Genomic DNA, 16979 nt, shown 5'->3' with positions numbered 1-16979 from the left:
TAAAAAGTGATCAAGATATGTAGTACTTGACTCTTACTAGCGGGAACGCGCCTGTTGGGAACGAGTGCAGTTTCCTGGGTGCGTGAAAGCGTCACACAGGACAGACAATGAAGTGGTTAGCTGGCGGTGTGGCGAGTATGAGAAGATAAATTACAGCAGGTTGGTTGGCTGGCGTTGTCGCAAACGAGGGAATTAAAGTGTCTTATGAGGACACACAGATAACTGGAATACCTGTGTTGATATCATTTGGGATATAGGAGAGTGCGAAGGAGACGAGGGCAGCCCCGCGAGGGCAAGTGTGTGCTGCTGTGGCGGTCCTGCTAGCGAAAGATGAACAAGCACCACCGAGTGCCGAGCAACCGAACTCTGAGCTCCGTGGAGGTGAAGAGCAAGGTGCGTTGCTTGCAATATTAGCTAGCTAATTGCCAGTATAAAACAGCTACTATGTAACTATTGTGTGAGTTATTGAAGGCTCATAGCTTGCTCCTTACAAATGATGGCAAAATTAGCCTGCTAAGTGGCTTGTCAGCAAGTTATGTTGTAATTCAATTGTCTCGTCTGCGCCAGCTAACGTTAGCTGTACCAGTTTGCTTGCTAGCTAACGCGTTAGTTGGCCAGCCAGTGATCTGTCCAGCGAACGAACAAGTGTCAAATGTGGATTGGTGTGAGGAAGATATGTGTTGTTATCTAATGCATGGATGGATGCTTTAACACATTGTCTTATTTGTACGAATTAAATTATTACGCCGTGGTCGGAACCCTGTCAAAAGCTTTGGAGATTAGGCAATGTTGTGACTATCCAGCCACCAACGTAATGAGCGAATACTTGTCAACGAACCACATATTGCTGTGGAGTGAGTTTGGACAATGTTACACACTTTTATATGATCTGATTGGGTGAATGTTTGTTTACAATGAACTAACTAAAATAAGCATATTGAACAAGCTTCAAAAGCATCTGAGACACATCTGTGATTGCACCGCCTACTGTCTGGTTGTTAATTAGGTTTGCTAATCGTTTATGAAGGTTGTTGGCCTAGAACGCTGACAAGTCATTCAGCTGTTTATAGTGCCGTGCGCAGGTGCCAAAGGCATAAGGGATCTTGGTTCCTTCCGCATAGGATTGCTAATAGTAAACAAAGTAATTGCGCAGTTTAGGTATATATTTCATACTTCTAAATATATACATTTTCCATTATTGGGATCATCCCAAAATGTAATATCCAGTGTCACTATTGGAATGTCAAATAATAGTAGTAGTAGTAGTGGTAATAATAATGCAGGGGTCCCTTCAACCATTCAAAACACGAACTTTTTCATCAGCACATGTTAAGAGATATTGTCAAGACTACAGACATTAGTCTCATGAAAAGGATCAAGGTGGTACCAATCCCCAGTATCCCAATGTGTTTGTAGTCTTCAGCCTGATTAGACAATGGGGTGCTAATCAACCGTACAAACTCAGTCCCCCGCACTGTGCAGCAGTAACCACAACACTGCTAGTCGCTGGGGGCACCTTCGTAATGCAAAAAAGGGACGGGAGGGTCCAACCCTTGTCTTTCAACTCCAATGTTACACTTAGGCAACAGGCATTGCTCCAACCATGTCGAACAAAACATGTTTTGTGGTAAACTGCTCTCACTAATAGAGTACCACCAACAAGAGTTACTGTGACCAGTGTAATTGATTTGGTAGATTTCAGATCAGTATTTTTCCTATTGATGTGACAGAGATGGGTGTGTGAGTCCCTATTTCTATAATTATAGACTGCTATGACGTACACAGGCACAATCACACCCACATCTGCATTTTGAACATTTTAATTGATGCACAGATTGTACTCATTTTCACACATACAAGCCAAAGACACATAATCAGAATTTGTACTAAATGAGTGATGCTCTGGTCTTCAAGACTCTACCTATCACATAGTGGTCATGAGTCAATTGGTTGAGATTTATTTGTTAAAAGGTTGAATTTTGTCTTTACTCTTATAAACCATAGAAACACGTTGAATAACACATTCATAAATGGCAAACAATAATACATCGTAAGGTCTTGAAGTGTCTGTCCTATATCAATGAGGTATAAGAGCTCAGGAAATATTGTAGTTTTTTTGGACACATATATTTAACCCCTTTGTTTGTTTGCACAAAACTACCTGTATACGGTGCATTCGGAAAGTATTCAGAGCCCTTGACTTTTTCCACGTTGTTACGTAACAGCTTTATTCTAAAATTGATTTAAAAAATTCCCTCAATGTACACACAATACCCCATAATGACAAAGCTAAAACAGGTTTTTAGAAATGTATGCATAATTATTCAGACCCTTTACTCAGTACTTTGTTGAAGCACCTTAGGTAGCGATTACAACCTCGAGTCTTCTTGGGTATGACGCTACAATCTTGGCACACCTGTACTTGGGGAGTTAATCCCATTTCTCTCTACAGATTCTCTCAAGCTCTGTCAGGTTTGATGGGGAGCGTCTACACAGCTATTTTCAGGTCTCTCCAGAGATGTTTTGAACGGGTTCAAGTCTGGAAAATTCAGGAAATTTAGAGACTTGTCCCAAAGCCACTCCTGCAATGTCGTGGCTGTATACTTAGGGTCGTTGTCCTGATGAAGGTGAACCTTCACCCCAGTCTGAGGTCCTGAGCACTCTGGAGCAGGTTCATCTTTCCCTCGATCCTGACTGGTCTTCCAGTCCCTGCCGCTGAAAAACATCCCCACAGCATGATGCTGCAACCACCGTGATTCACTGTAGGATGGGTGCCAGGTTTTGTCCAGACGTGATGCTTGGCATTCAGACCAAAACGTTCAATCTTGGTATCATCAGACCAGAGAATCTGGTTTCTCATGGTGATGGTCTTTAGGTGACGTTTGGCCAACTCCAAGCGGGCTGGCATGTGCATTTTTACTGAGGAGTGGCTTCCGTCTGGTCACTACCATAGAGGAACTCTACTCTGGAGCTCTGTCAGTGACCATTGGGTTCTTGGTCACCTCCCTGACCAAGGCCCTTGTCCCCCGATTGCTCAGTTTGGCCGGGCAGCCAGCTCTAGGAAGAGCCTTGGTGGTTCCAAACTTATTCCATTTAAGAATAATGGAGGCCACTTAGGGACCTTGAATGCTGCAGAAATGTTTTGGTACCCTTTCCCACATCTATGCCTCGACATAATCCTGTCTCGGAGCTCTACGGACAATTCCTTCGACCTCATGGCTTGGTTTTTGCTCTGACATGCACGGTCAACTGTGAGACCTTCTATAGACAGGTGTGTGCCTTTCCAAATCATGGACAATCAATTTAATTTATCACAGGTGGACTCCAATCAAGTTGAATAAACATCTCAAGGATGATCAATGGAAACAGGATGCACCTGAGCTCTATTTCGAGTCTCATAGCAAAGGGTCTGAATAGTTATGTAAGTAAAGTAATTCTGTGTTATTTTTATTACATTTGCTAAAATGTCTAAACCTGTTTTCGCTTTGTAATTCTCGGGTGTTGTGTGTAGTTTGACGAGGGAATAAAGAATATTAGAATAAGGCTGTAATGTGGAAGAACTGAAGTGGTCTGAATACTTTCTGAAGCACTGTACTACCATTTGTTTGTATAACTTACCTTTAGACGAGTCCTGTGACACTTGTAGTGGTCGTGGAGAGAACACCACCATTTTTTAGGGATGTCTCATGGTCTGACGAACACCTCTGTAGCTCGGCCACCTTCCACCGCAGATGCGAAAGGTCGATATAAGCGGATGAGGTGGATTGAGATGCAGCCGTGCTTATTAAACTGACCGATTTTGCTGGGGATTTTTTTATGTTACTGAAACAGGACAAAAATTGGAACTCAACATGTAAAGTGTTGGTCCCATGTTTCATGAGCTGAAATAAGATATTCCAGAAATGTTCCGTCCTCACAAATAGCTTATTTCTCAAATTCTGTGCACAAATTTGTGTACACCCCTAGTAGTGAGCGTTTCTCCTTTACCAAGATAATCCATCTACCTGACGGGTGTGGCATATGAAGAAGCCAATTTAAACTGCATAATCATTACACAGGTACATGTTGTGCGGGGACGAAAGGCCACTCTAAAATGTCCAGTTTTGTCACAACACAATGCCACAGATGTCTAAAGTTTTGAGGGAGAGTGTAATTGGCATGCTGACTGCAAGAATGTCCACCAGAGCTGTTGCCAGAATTTAATGTTAATTTCTCTACCATAAGCCGCCTCATGTCGTTTTAGATTTTTTTTAAATATATAATGCGTCCAACCGGCCTCACAACAGCAGACCACATGTAACCACGCCAGCCCAGGACCTCATATTTTTGTAAAGGGTAGATTTAACTTATTCCAACCACTGTGTAATGTTTTTCTGCTTTGTCAAAACTGTTTGCTGCAAAATTCTTTCTGCAAACACCAAGGTCATTATCCTAACTCCTATCCAATCTTTTAACTGTGGTCTGTCTCTGTCTGTCTGTTCACATTCCTATATGTCCCAGTTTGGGGCCGAATTCCGTCGGTTCTCCCTGGACCGGTCGAAGCCGGGCAGATTTGATGAGTTCTATGGACTCCTGCAGCACGTGCACCGGATACCCAATGTGGACCTGCTGGTGGGTTACGCCGACGTCCACGGCGACCTGTTGCCAATAAACAACAATGACAACTACCACAAGGCCATCTCTGTGGCTAGCCCGCTGCTACGGCTCTTCCTGCAGAGGAAAGGTAAGAAAGGATCAATCAAATTTATTTTACATCCAAAAGCAAGCAATGCTGGGGCAGGAGCACAGTGTCTACGAAACACTGCCTTGAAGGTAGGAACATAGGAAGAAACCTAGAAAGGAACCAGGCTCCGAGGGGTGGCCATTCCTCTTCTGGCTATACCGTGTAGAGAAGGATCGCACAGAGCCAGGGGCAGGTCATCATGGGGCAGAGGGAAGGATTATTTTTCAATGTTTTTTTTGTAACTTTTTACTGCTACTTGAACTTCTTCTATGGTGATTGTAGTGAATTGTTTACTTGATATAAAAAAAACAAGCTCTGTCATGTGAGATTCAAATCTAATTTTATTAGTCACATGTGCTGAATACAAGAGGTTACAGTGGAATGCTTACTTACGAGCCCCTAACCAACAATGCTGTTTAAAAAAATACGGATAAGAAATAAAAGTAACAAGTTATTAAAGAGCAGCAGTAAAGTAACATTAGCGAGACTATATACAGGGGGGTACAGTGTCAATGTGCGGGGGTATTGGTTAGTTGAGGTAATATGTGTGTATATATAGGTTGAGTTATTAAACTGACTATGCATAGCTGATAACCGAGAGTAGCAGCGGGCCGGGGGGGGGGGGGGGGCAGGCAATGCAAATATTCTGGGTAGCCATTTGATTACCTGTTCAGGAGTCTTGTGGCTTGGGGGTAGAGGCTGTTTAGAAGACTCTTGGACCAAGCAACTTGGATGGCAGGAAGCTTGGCCCCAGTGATGTACTGGGCCGTTCGCACTACCCTCTGTATAGTGCTTTGTGGTCGGAGGCCGAGCAGTTGCCATACCAGGCAGTGACGCAACCAGTGATGCAACCAGGATGCTCTCGATGGTGCAGCTATAGAACCTTTTGAGGATCTGAGGACCCATGCCAATCTTTTTAGTTTCCTGAGGGGGAATAGGCTTTGTTGTGCCCTCTTCACGACTGTCTTGGTGTGTTTGGACCATTCTAGTTTGTTGGTGATGTGGACACCAAGGAACTTGAAGCTCTCAATCTGCTCCACTGCAGCCCCGTCGATGAGAATGGGGGTGTGCTCTGTCCTCTTTTTCCTATAGTCCACAAACATCTCCTTTGTCTTGATCACATTGAGGGAGAGGTTGTTGTCCTGGCACCACACTGCCAGGTCTCTGACCTCATCCCTATAGGCTGCCTTGTTGTTGTCGGTGATCAGGTCTACCACTGTTGTCATTGGAGTGGGTCTAGGGGTTTCTGGGATAATGGTGCTGATGTGAGCCATGACCAGCCTTTCAAAGCATTTCATTGCTACAGTTGTGAGTGCTACGGGTTGGCAGTTATTTATGCAGGTTACCTTAGTGTTCTTGGGCACAGGCTGCTTAAAATTTGTTGGTATTACAGACAGGGAGAGGTTGAAAATGTCAGTGAAGACACTTTCCAGTTGGTCAGCGCATGCTCACAGTACACGTCCTGGTAATCTGTCTGGCCCTGAGGCCTTGTGAATGTTGACCTGTTCGAAGGTTTTATTCACATCTGCTGCGGAGAGCGGGATCACACAGTCATCTGGAACAGCTGGTGCTCTCATGCATTTTTCAGTGTTATTTGCCTCACAGCGAGCATAGAAGTAGTTTAGGTTATCTGGTAGGCTCGTGTCACTAGGCAGCTCTCGGCTGTGCTTCCCTTTGTAGTCTGTAATAGTTTGCAACTACAAAGTAGTTTGTAGTACGATTCGATCTTAGTCCTGTATTGACGCTGTGCCTGTTTGATGGTTCGTTGGAGGGCATAGCGGGATTTCTTATAAGTGTCTGGTTTAGAGTCCCGAAAACGGAAGCTCTAGCCCTTAGCTCAGTGCGGATGTTGCCTGTAATCCATGGCTTCTGGTTGGGATATGTACATACGGTCACTGTGGGGACGACGTCATTGATGCACTTATTGATGAAGCCAATGACTGATGTGGTGTACTCCTCAGTGCCATCAGAGGAATCCCGGAACATATTCCGTCTGTGCTAGCGAAACAGTCCTGTAGCTTAGCATCTGCTTCATCTGACCACTTTTTTTTATTGATATAGTCACTGGTGCTTCCTACTTTAATTTTTGCTTGGAAGCAGGAATCAGGAGGATATAATAATGGTCAGATTTGCCAAATGGAGGGCAAGGGGGAGTTTGTATGCATCTGTTTGTGGAGTAAAGGTGGTCCAGAGTATTCCCCCCCCCCCTTTGGTTGCACTTTTAACATGCTGATAGATATTTGGTATTAAGGATTTAAGTTTCCCTGCATTAAAGTCCCCGGCTACTAGGAGTGGCGCCTCTGGGTGAGCCTTTTCTTGTTTGCTTATGGCGGAATACAGCTCATTCAATGCTGTCTTAGTGCCAGCCTCCGTCTGTGGTGGTATGTGAACAGCTATGAAAAATACAGATACTTTCTAGGTAGATAGTGTGCTCCACAGCTTATCTTGAGATACTCTACCTCAGGTGAGCAATAGCTCAATACTTCCTTAGATATCGTGCACCAGCTGTTAATTAACAAATACCAATTCCGCTGCCCCTTGTCTTACCAGCTGCCACTGTTCTATCCTGCCGGTTTAGCGTAAAACCTGCCAGCTGTATGTTGATAGTGTCGTCGTTCAGCCACTACTCAGTGAAGCATAAGAGATATATATATATATATATATATTACAGTTTTGAATGTCCCGTTGGTAGTTTAATCTTGCACGTAGGTCGATTTTTATTCTCCAAAGATTGCTCGTCTGCTAGCAGAATGGAAGGAAGTGAGGGTTTAGTCGATCGCCTACGAATTTTCAGAAGGCTGCCCGCCCTCTGGCCCCTTTTTTCTCCGCCGACTCTTCATGCAAATCACGGGGATCTGGGCCTGTTCCCGAGAAAGCAGTATATCATTCGCGTTGAGCTCGTCAGACTCATTAAAGGGAAAACAAGGATTCTGACAGTCCGTGGTGAGTAGTTGCAGTCCTGTTGTCCAGAAGTTATTTTCGGTCATAAGAGACGGTAGAGGAAACATTATGTAAAAAATTTAATAAATAAGTTAAAAACAAACAAAAAAACACAATCGGTCAGCCTCCTTCTCCGACTCCATTGTTAGATTCCATGTGTGTAATGCCACAGTCTTACGTCCATCTCCTAAATCTCTGTGCTTTTTTTGTTGCATTTTAGCCAACCCTTTTTCTAACCTTAACTTAATTATCCTAACCTTCCATGTTAATTATCATAACCTGCTTAACTTTTCCTCAACCTGCTACAAAAAGTCAATTTTGACAAGCTGTACCCTTCTAGACAAAACAAATGTTTTCTCTTACTTCATGTAGCTAACACATTCATGCTTCGCTTATTCTTATTCCTCTCTGATACTGTTGCCCAAACAACATGCTGATTTAGACCTACACCAGCACTGGTATCAGGATGAATTAGCTAGCTACATTTGCTCGGACTCAGTACATTTATTAGCTAGCTGACTGGCTAGCAAGCTAACTACCGGTTAGCATTAGCCGTTGATATGATTTATTTTAGCCACAACTTGCTAAGAATATACAAACTAGCTGTTTGCAGACTGTAAGATACAAAAACTAATAGTGTAAATATAGAATGTGTGTGGATTTATATTAAGAAACGAAGTGGAAAGCAGCATCGTTGTCATCAAATCGAGCTTTATTTATACAGCACATATCAGACATGGAATGCAACGTAATGTGCTTCCCATGAAGAAACTGAAAATAAAAGCTGAAATATTTACTACACAACAAACATAAGATAAATAAAATCTAAATGACACAAACTGAACAATTGAAAAATCACCTTAAGGAAAAGCAAAGCTAAAGATGTTTGAAGTTCTCTCTTTAATAATAAAAAAAAAAGGTCAACAGTTTCAGCCCCCAAGTTCTCTGGCAGGCTTTTCCAGAGGCTGGGTGCATAGTAACTCAAAGGCTGCCTCTCCATGCTTCTTGGGCCTAGGCTTTGGGATGGTTAAAAGTCCAATGCCAGAGGAGCTGAGGGACTTACTTGAAAGCATGTCTGACATGTATAGGGGTGCACAATCCTGGATTGATTTAACAACCAATAGAAGAATCTTAAAATTAATTCTACAACTCCGTCAGCCAGTGCAGAGAACTTAAAACCGGTGTGATATGATCTCCTGGTCTTGGTCAGTACCCTTGGTCCAGCATTCTGTATGGTTTGCAGTTGATCAATGGCTTTCTTGGGTAGACCAGTCAGGAGAGCCTTACAGTAGTCAAGCCTGCTTGTAATAAAAGCATGGATGAGTCTCTCTGTATCAGCCTGAGAGAGAAACGGCCAAACCGTGGCAATGTTCCTCAGTTGGTAAGAAGTTATTTTGGTCACATTCCTAATGTGTGATCCCAAATTTTGTTCAGAATCTAAAATTACACCTAGGTTTTTTTTTTACCTCGTGTCTTGTTTTTATTGCCTGTGAATTCAGATGTGCGTCTAGATTCTCTCTCGGCTTTGGCTCCAACAATAAGTACCTTGGTCTCGTCTTGATTTAGCTGACGGAAGTTGTGAGCCATCCATGTATTTAAATCACTAGTATAAGAATTTATCTGTGGAGCTAAAATCCTCTGGTGACATAGAAATGTAAAGTTGTGTATCGTCTGCGTATCAGGGAAAGTCAATGCTGTGCTTTCCAATAATGCTGCCAAAGGGGTAACATATGTAAACTGAACTGTACCGGACCTGAAGTCGAACCTTGTGGAACACCCTATGTGATATGTATTTTCTGTGAATTATGTTCACCAAGGTTGACAAACTCTCACCCTGTTAAATAGGTCCTAAACCAATTTAGAACTCGACCGGAGAGGCCAACCCACCTCTCCAGTCTGTCCAGAAGAACATCATGGTCAACCGTGTCAAATGCAGCACTTAAATCTAAGAGTACGAGGACAAAGAGCTGTATGGCATCTGTGTTGGCTATAAGGTAATTTACCACTTTTAACTAAGGCTGTCTCTGTGCTGTGGTGGGCACGAAAACCATATATATATTTTTTAAATACACTTGGCACTTAAATATTTTAGCTATTTGAACATCAATTTTGCTTAAGAATGGAAGGTTGGAGATTGTCAAATTGCTAAGAGCTGAAGAATCTAAATTACTTTTCTTCAGAAGGGGTTTCACCATTTTTAGTGCAGTGGGGAAAGTGCCTGAGAACAGAGAGCGATTTAACAGTGGCTTGCACTTTTTCAGATATGCAATTAAAAACTTTTGAAGTAGGTGGAGGGGATAGGATCAATAAGGCAGGTAGAAAGAAGGCTTAAGTTGTGATATCTCTTTCCTGAGCATGTCTGTGTCAATCAGCGAAAATAAATCCATAGTGCCTTTGTGTGGTAGGCTCGGGCACATATCATCAAACTTCTCATCAGGTCTTGCTTGACTGATACCCAGCCTAATGTTGGTTATCTTATCTCTGAAATATGCCGCAAACTCATCACATTTAGATGTGGAGGAAAGTTCACACAGGTTTGCAGGGGTAGGATTTGATCAGGACATCAATGGTCGAGAAGAGCACTCAAATTATTAATAGTGATCAAGTTATAAAAAGGAGCCCGTCTGGCATTTTTAATTGCCTTCTTAATATGTGACAAGTTGCTCTCTCAGTATATCATAATAGACCTGCAACTTTGACTTTCTCCACTTCATCAACATATTGTTGCATCTGCTGCATTTATCATGCAGACTGAAAAGGGAACGATCAGCAAATGATCTCGTGGTCCAGCCACTGAGGTATAATAAGAACTGGAGACTGCGTCCAAAATATCTGACTGTTTAAGGTCATCTACTGATGTTCGCAAATACCGATTCATGGGCCGTCTACATCCGGGTTGCATCTGGTTTATACGGACCAACATTGCATGCTCACTAGCACTCGTTGCGCACAGGGAGCAGTGAGAGCAGCAACAACATCACGTCATCCAAAAACATGGCCGACATTAGATGAATATAACATTTTCATATCTTTGGCTGTGAAGGCTGGATTTGATAAGATCCTGGCCCCTTGGGGTCGAGCAAGAACAACAACTGTGCTCCTTGAATGATGGGGCAGGCTTGGTGAGAGCGAGACGACTCAAGTAGTGTTTAACAAGCCTAACATTTGAAATGGTTTATAGAAGATAAAGTAAAAACCCAAACTGGTATGTGCATCAACACCATTTATATAGTAAAATACGGAATACTGCCCAGCCCTAATTTAGCCTACTGTCTCACTATGGTACTATAGCATTTTGTACATTTTGATAGTCGTTGAACAATGAATTAGGCCTAGTTGTGTGTGTGTCCATTCAGTAAGTTTTTCAATGAGGTGATAATTGCTGTTTTTAGTATGGGTGTTGAACTCCGTCTTTAGTCCTTTTTGTCATAATTGAGTGTTCAGTGCAATCTGGTCAATCCAGAGAGACTGGGGCTGTGGGGGGTGAGTCTAAGCTGTCTCGATGTGCCATATGACCTATAGATGCTAAGCGTCTTTGTCAGGAGGGGATTACAGGGGTCGCTGTGTCACGCTGTGTGGGCCCTGTGTTTCAATTACATGCTAGACACTAACGTCTTTGGCTGCAGCAACTCACCCCTCAAACACACGCACACACACTCTTGAAATCTTTGCCCACCGCCTTTACCCAAGAGTGTAGGAAGCAGTTCATTCTGACTGCCTAGTAGTGCTGAGCGGTTAGTGCTTTTTATTATTTGAATGTTTTTACATTTAACGTGGGTTAAATGCTGTAACACAGAATAAAACAATTAATACAATTCCCAGCTTATCACTTATTAACCATTATTTATTCCTTTAATAAAATATTTTAGTCGTATTTGTTTTATTTGACCTGGAGTCATTATCTCATCTCTATAGATCTGCTGCCTATGCTGTCTGACAAAATCACTATTTTACTAGTTCTTCAAAGTAAATAAGGCATGACTGCTGAATACCTACTATGAATCGCTTAGATCGTGTATTTACAGGTAGAGATGCCTCGCGAAGCAACTGTTCTTCATCCCTGTCGATCACACATTCTTTTGTCTCTTCTCTCCCTTTCCATGTCTGCCCCACACTAACCTAACATAGCAGGAGTGAAAGAAACACAGACTGGATAAGTAGGCACGCAATGGATTATGGCCGTTGTCGTTAATTATCAAATTTTCTGCCCTTAAACTACGTAGAATTTTGGCCTGTTGGCACGGTTACATCGCACAGTTTGGAATTGATCTGATGAATCTTTAGAGAAATTTGTCATTGAGCTGAACGAAATGGAATTCAAATAATTTAACTATATTGGTCAATTTGTTGTTTTAAAAATGTCACTTAATACTCAACACTACTGCATGGCCATCGGAAGTTGTATGGACGTGGGTCTATGTATTGTCTTCTTTTACTAATGGTTTCTGGACTGCTAGGCTAAATGATGGTAGGGTTCTTAATATCAAATGACGATGGCTGTATCAGCGTTGTCTCTTTCTCTGGGCTCAGTCTGTGTTAGGATGTAAAGAGCAGGTTGTGCTCTTTGGCTGCCTGTTGCTGTCTTTACTCCCCCTCTGCAGTTTGGGACTTCTTTCTAGGCTGTAAGTTTGTTTGAGAAGAACTCATGGGGGTTATACAAGAGCTGTATGTGTTTAGCCAGAATGTTTTCCCTCCAGCCATGGCTGACCTTGTCATTGTGGAAGTAAACTAGACTTTTTTAAGCAAGTGGCAGACTTTTTTTCTTTAAATCCAGATTAAGAATAAAGTTGTCGTTGTATTGATGTTTTGATGAGCTATGTGGAATATTGTACATGTTGATGGGGATTCTGTGGAATATGTGTGGAGTTAATGTATTGGCAACACACATTTTAAATTTGCAGGGTATTCAAATAATCTGAATGAAAGATGTTCTTTGTATGTCCATGTGCCGTTTGTGGGCTTCAGATGTGGGGGTTGTTAACTTTTTGGACATGATATATTCTTGGGCAGTGGTGGCTTGCCTTCCTTAGGCCTATTTGAGTTTGTGTCCAAATGATTGATTTCAGTATGTAAAGCTATTAATGATTAATTACCTAGTGATTCTCTCTCTCTCTCTTTCACTCACATGTTTTCCAATCAAAATCCTATTATTCCTAAACCTAAGTGTAACCCTTAACCTAAGTCTTTGTCCTTGTGGGAGACCTGGGAAATGTCCCCATGAAGGTGAACTTCTTGTTTTGCTGTCCTTTTGTGGATTTCTGGTACATAATGAGGATCCTAATATAAACACACATGGAAGAAGAAAAAAACACTTACTAGAAACGGTGGAAAAAATGATCTATCGGGATTTAATTTCTGACAATGTATTGTTTTGACAATATAGCAATCATTTTTGTGCCTTTTGGTTGTACTTGCACCAAAACTACAGTTTTTCATTCATACTGTAGCTTGTTCTCCATCTTTTTATATGGTGAGCCAACATGTTTTCAGCACTTTTATTTCCATGACTGATCAAAACTCTCTTGTCCTTCTGCAGCAGACATATGGTGAGCAATATGTTGGAACATCAAATCACAGTATCAAATCGCAATACACATAGAATAGTGATAATCGCAATACATATCGTATCGGTACCTAAGTATCGTAATAATATTGTATCGTGAAGTCCCTGGCAAATCCCAGCCCTGAATCTTACACAATGTCTGGACGGCTGTAGTCATACAGGTACACTGTTTTTGCTAAGGTCAGTGTAACAGTGTTTTTATGGTGGTCAGCCAGAGAAAGAGAGCTGTACTCCTCTGTTCATCACTTAAACACTATTTAGATAATATGCTCTTTTTGGCTGGCGCTGGAGCGGCGCAAGTGTCAAACGTACGCCAGTTGCCGATTTCAGTCATGCAGAAACTAGCACTCTGGTATTTTCCACCCCTTTCGTAAGATTCTGCAATTTACCTGTCTAACATCAATTCACTTGTGCTGAGGTGGGAGGGGTGGCAATATTTGAGGTGTGTCCTTAAAAACGAGCACAAAAGTGACAACTTCATTCAGTGCGAATGGGGAAATTTAGCGGCAACGCTGTTGGTTATGGCATGGATTTTGACAGCGGAAGTGGTGCCTATCCAGTAGGAATGTGACAAATGAACAGTGTTGCATAACATTTAAAAGCATTGGTTTTCTGTTAAACAGACCTTCTCTGGAGATAGTTTTGAAGCGCCATTGAACAGGCATTTTACTTGTCTGTAAAGGAATGCCGCTTTTGAAGTGGTACTGACGACCAGAACAGTCAATCAAGTAATCTCGAGCTGCCTGTGCACAGACCACTCTATCCTAAAAAAATAGTTTTTTAAAGTTTGTTGAATACTGACATACCAAGACATTTTAGTAGAAAGAAAACACATCTTCCACTATGAATCAATTCCTAAGATTCAGTATTTTTTTTGAACGGAGGAGACTGATTAGTTGCCGTACTTCAGAGAACACAAACACTTGTATCTTTCATAGCGAGCGAGAGAGGGGAAGGGCACAGTTTAGGCATGTCTGCCACCAGGCAGATGGAGTCAGATCCATGCACTAGTCCTATGTGTTGCCAATCAAAAGCTGTATTTCGTAATGGAATGCTGCAGTTCACAATTCCTTGATTAAAAAAAAAACATGTATGTAATTTAATCCTTATTTTACCAGGTAAGTTGACTGAGAACACATTCATATTGATAGCTATGACCTGGGGAAAGGTTAGGGGGAGAGGAGGGGGGGGATGAATGATCCAATTGGAACCTGGGGATGATTATGTGGGGATGATGTTATGAAGGCCAGATTTGAGAATTATTCAGGACACTGGGGTTAACTTGTGACTCTCAAACCCGGATCCGGGAGCGTAATCATAGCCTCAAACGAATTAGCATAACGCAGCGGACATAAATACCCCTAGTAACTTTTCCTATTCATGAAAATCGCAAATGAAATGAAATAAATATATTTAAACACAAGCTTAGCCTTTTGTTAACAACACTGTCATCTCAGATTTTCAAAATATGCATTACAGCCAACGCTAGACAAGCATTTGTGTAAGTTTATCATGGGATAATGCTATGCTAGCTCTGCTGGCAGCAGGCAACATTTTCACGAAAATAAGAAAAGCAACCAAATTAAATAATTTACCTTTGAAGAACTTCGGATGCTTTCACTCAGGAGACTCCCAGTTAGATAGCAAATGTTCCTTTTTCCAAAAATATTATTTTTGTAGGCGAAATAGCTCCCGTTTGTTCATCATGCTTGGCTGAGAATTCGACCGGAAAATGCTACCATTACAACGCCAAACTCTTTTCAAAATTAACTCCATAATATCGACAGAAACACGGCAAACGTTGTTTAGGATTTATCCTCAAGGTGTTTTTAACATATATATTCGATAATATATCCGTCGAGGCAATTGGTTTCTCATAAGAAGCGATTGGAAAAATGGCTACCTCAGTATTTTACGCAAGATCTTCTGCGGGAGACATCATGTGACCACTTGCTAAATGTGGTCCCTTACAGCTATTCTTCAACATAAATGCGTAAAAAGATGTCACAATGCTGTAGACACCTTGGGGAATACGTAGAAAACGTAAGCTCATTCGTAGCTCATTCACAGCCATATAAGGAGTCATTGGCATGAGGCGGTTTCAAAAAATGCGGCACTTCCTGATTGGATTTTTATCTGGGTTTCGCCTGTAACATCGGTTCTGTTGCACTCAGACAATATCTTTGCAGTTTTGGAAACGTCAGTGTTTTCTATCCAAAGCTGTCAATTATATGCATAGTCGAGCATCTTTTCGTGACAAAATATCTTGTTTAAAACGGGAACGTTTTTTATCAAAAAATGTAAATACTGCCCCCTAGTCGTAAAAGGTTTTAACACACCTACTCTTATAGTAAGTGCCACGTGATCTTTAGTGACCACAGACTCGGGATGCCCGTTTAACGTCCCGTCCGAAAGACGGCTTGCAAAGTCTCAACTTCAGTAAAGCAGTAACTTAACGTTAACGATCCCAATTGTGTTTAAACCTTCACAACTCTACCAACCAGCTGTGATGCATAGTGCCTGTGTACTCATGGAGCAACATTTTATTTTTTTTGCTTTTTGTTGTTGATTAAAAACAAAGCATTGCGTTCCCTCCCCTCAAAGAAGGCTTTTTGTTTTTTTTGGTCTTGCCCGCAGGTTAGCGTTTTTCATCATTAATCTTGTTCTGGAGGAGGCTCTGCAGAGTGGTCACTAGCTTGCACAACTACTGTCATAAAATCTGATATCAAATCTACCCGTAACCATATTGCTAACCCTAATGCCTAACCCTAACTTTTTAAACCTTAAAATTAAGACCAAAAAAACCCCACTTGTTTTCATACATTTTTACAATATAGAGAATTTTGACTTTGCAGCTAAGCCCAGCTAGTAGAAGTCCTTGATGCAAAACATAGCGATAAGACTCATCCCAACAACTTGCAATGCATTTGCCATGTACCCAAGATTGTCAAGAAAAGGGTTGGCTCGTGAGACCGCTTTGAAATATATCTTAATCACCAAAGCTTTATGAAAAGATCAAGTTTGGGAGCAGCAAAACAGTGAGCAGACATCCCCTTTTTATCTATGTACATTATCTTAGCCAGTTCCTGTTATTTTGGATGTGTGTAAAACCCCCTTCATGCAGGCTACATGCACATCATGGAATGAGAGATGAGATGATGCAGGTGACCCTGGTATTTAGAAACATTGAAGTTATTTTCCTGTAGCAATTGCTTGTTTTCCGTTTCATTAGATTAAAAACCAAGCCCTTAGTAGGCTACCCTTACCCTACTATAACGGAAGCTGGTTCAACAGCAATGCGTCGGGTGTCTTGCTTATCCAGGCCATGTATTAGCCAAGTAGCCTATCCATAAAAGGTTTCTCAAATGTCTTCTTCTGAGGCTTATGCATTATTCACAATTCATAGGCCCTACCTGCATACTCTATTTTGCTTGTAGCTTATCCATACCAATTTCCAAAGCGCCTCTTGTCCAGTTAACAAAGGTCCTACAAACATATTCAAATGATTCAGTCCTATAATGCCATAGCCCATCCACCTTTGATATCTTGCTTACTGCGAACGTGCCTCGCACACCGCCTACAATACATTTAAGGGGAACCTAGTAGTATTTATTTATTTATTTCTGTAGAAATGCAATGCATAAAGCCATGTGAATGGTCAAGCCCTCATCCCACCTACAACTTATTTATTAGTCGAAACACATCACTATCACACCACCGCCAGCTATTGCACCCATAATTCCCACTGTAAAA

The 16979-nt window shown here is 41.7% G+C and overlaps 1 protein-coding gene across 1 annotated transcript in view; it reads left to right on the top strand.

Moving 5' to 3' along the window:
• The window catches only part of LOC110532261 (partitioning defective 6 homolog beta), a 37674-nt gene continuing 20695 nt past the window's right edge, over positions 1-16979 (top strand). The window contains exons 1-3 of the mRNA XM_021615995.2: positions 1-159; positions 258-393; positions 4501-4723. Coding sequence (XP_021471670.1) covers positions 331-393; positions 4501-4723 — 286 coding nt within the window. The 5' untranslated portion in view covers positions 1-159; positions 258-330. The remainder of the gene's footprint in view (positions 160-257; positions 394-4500; positions 4724-16979) is intronic.

The sequence above is a fragment of the Oncorhynchus mykiss genome, chromosome 9 (assembly GCF_013265735.2).
Source record: "Oncorhynchus mykiss isolate Arlee chromosome 9, USDA_OmykA_1.1, whole genome shotgun sequence".
Taxonomy (NCBI): Eukaryota; Metazoa; Chordata; class Actinopteri; order Salmoniformes; family Salmonidae; genus Oncorhynchus; species Oncorhynchus mykiss.
This window is presented reverse-complemented; position numbering and strand designations above follow the sequence as displayed.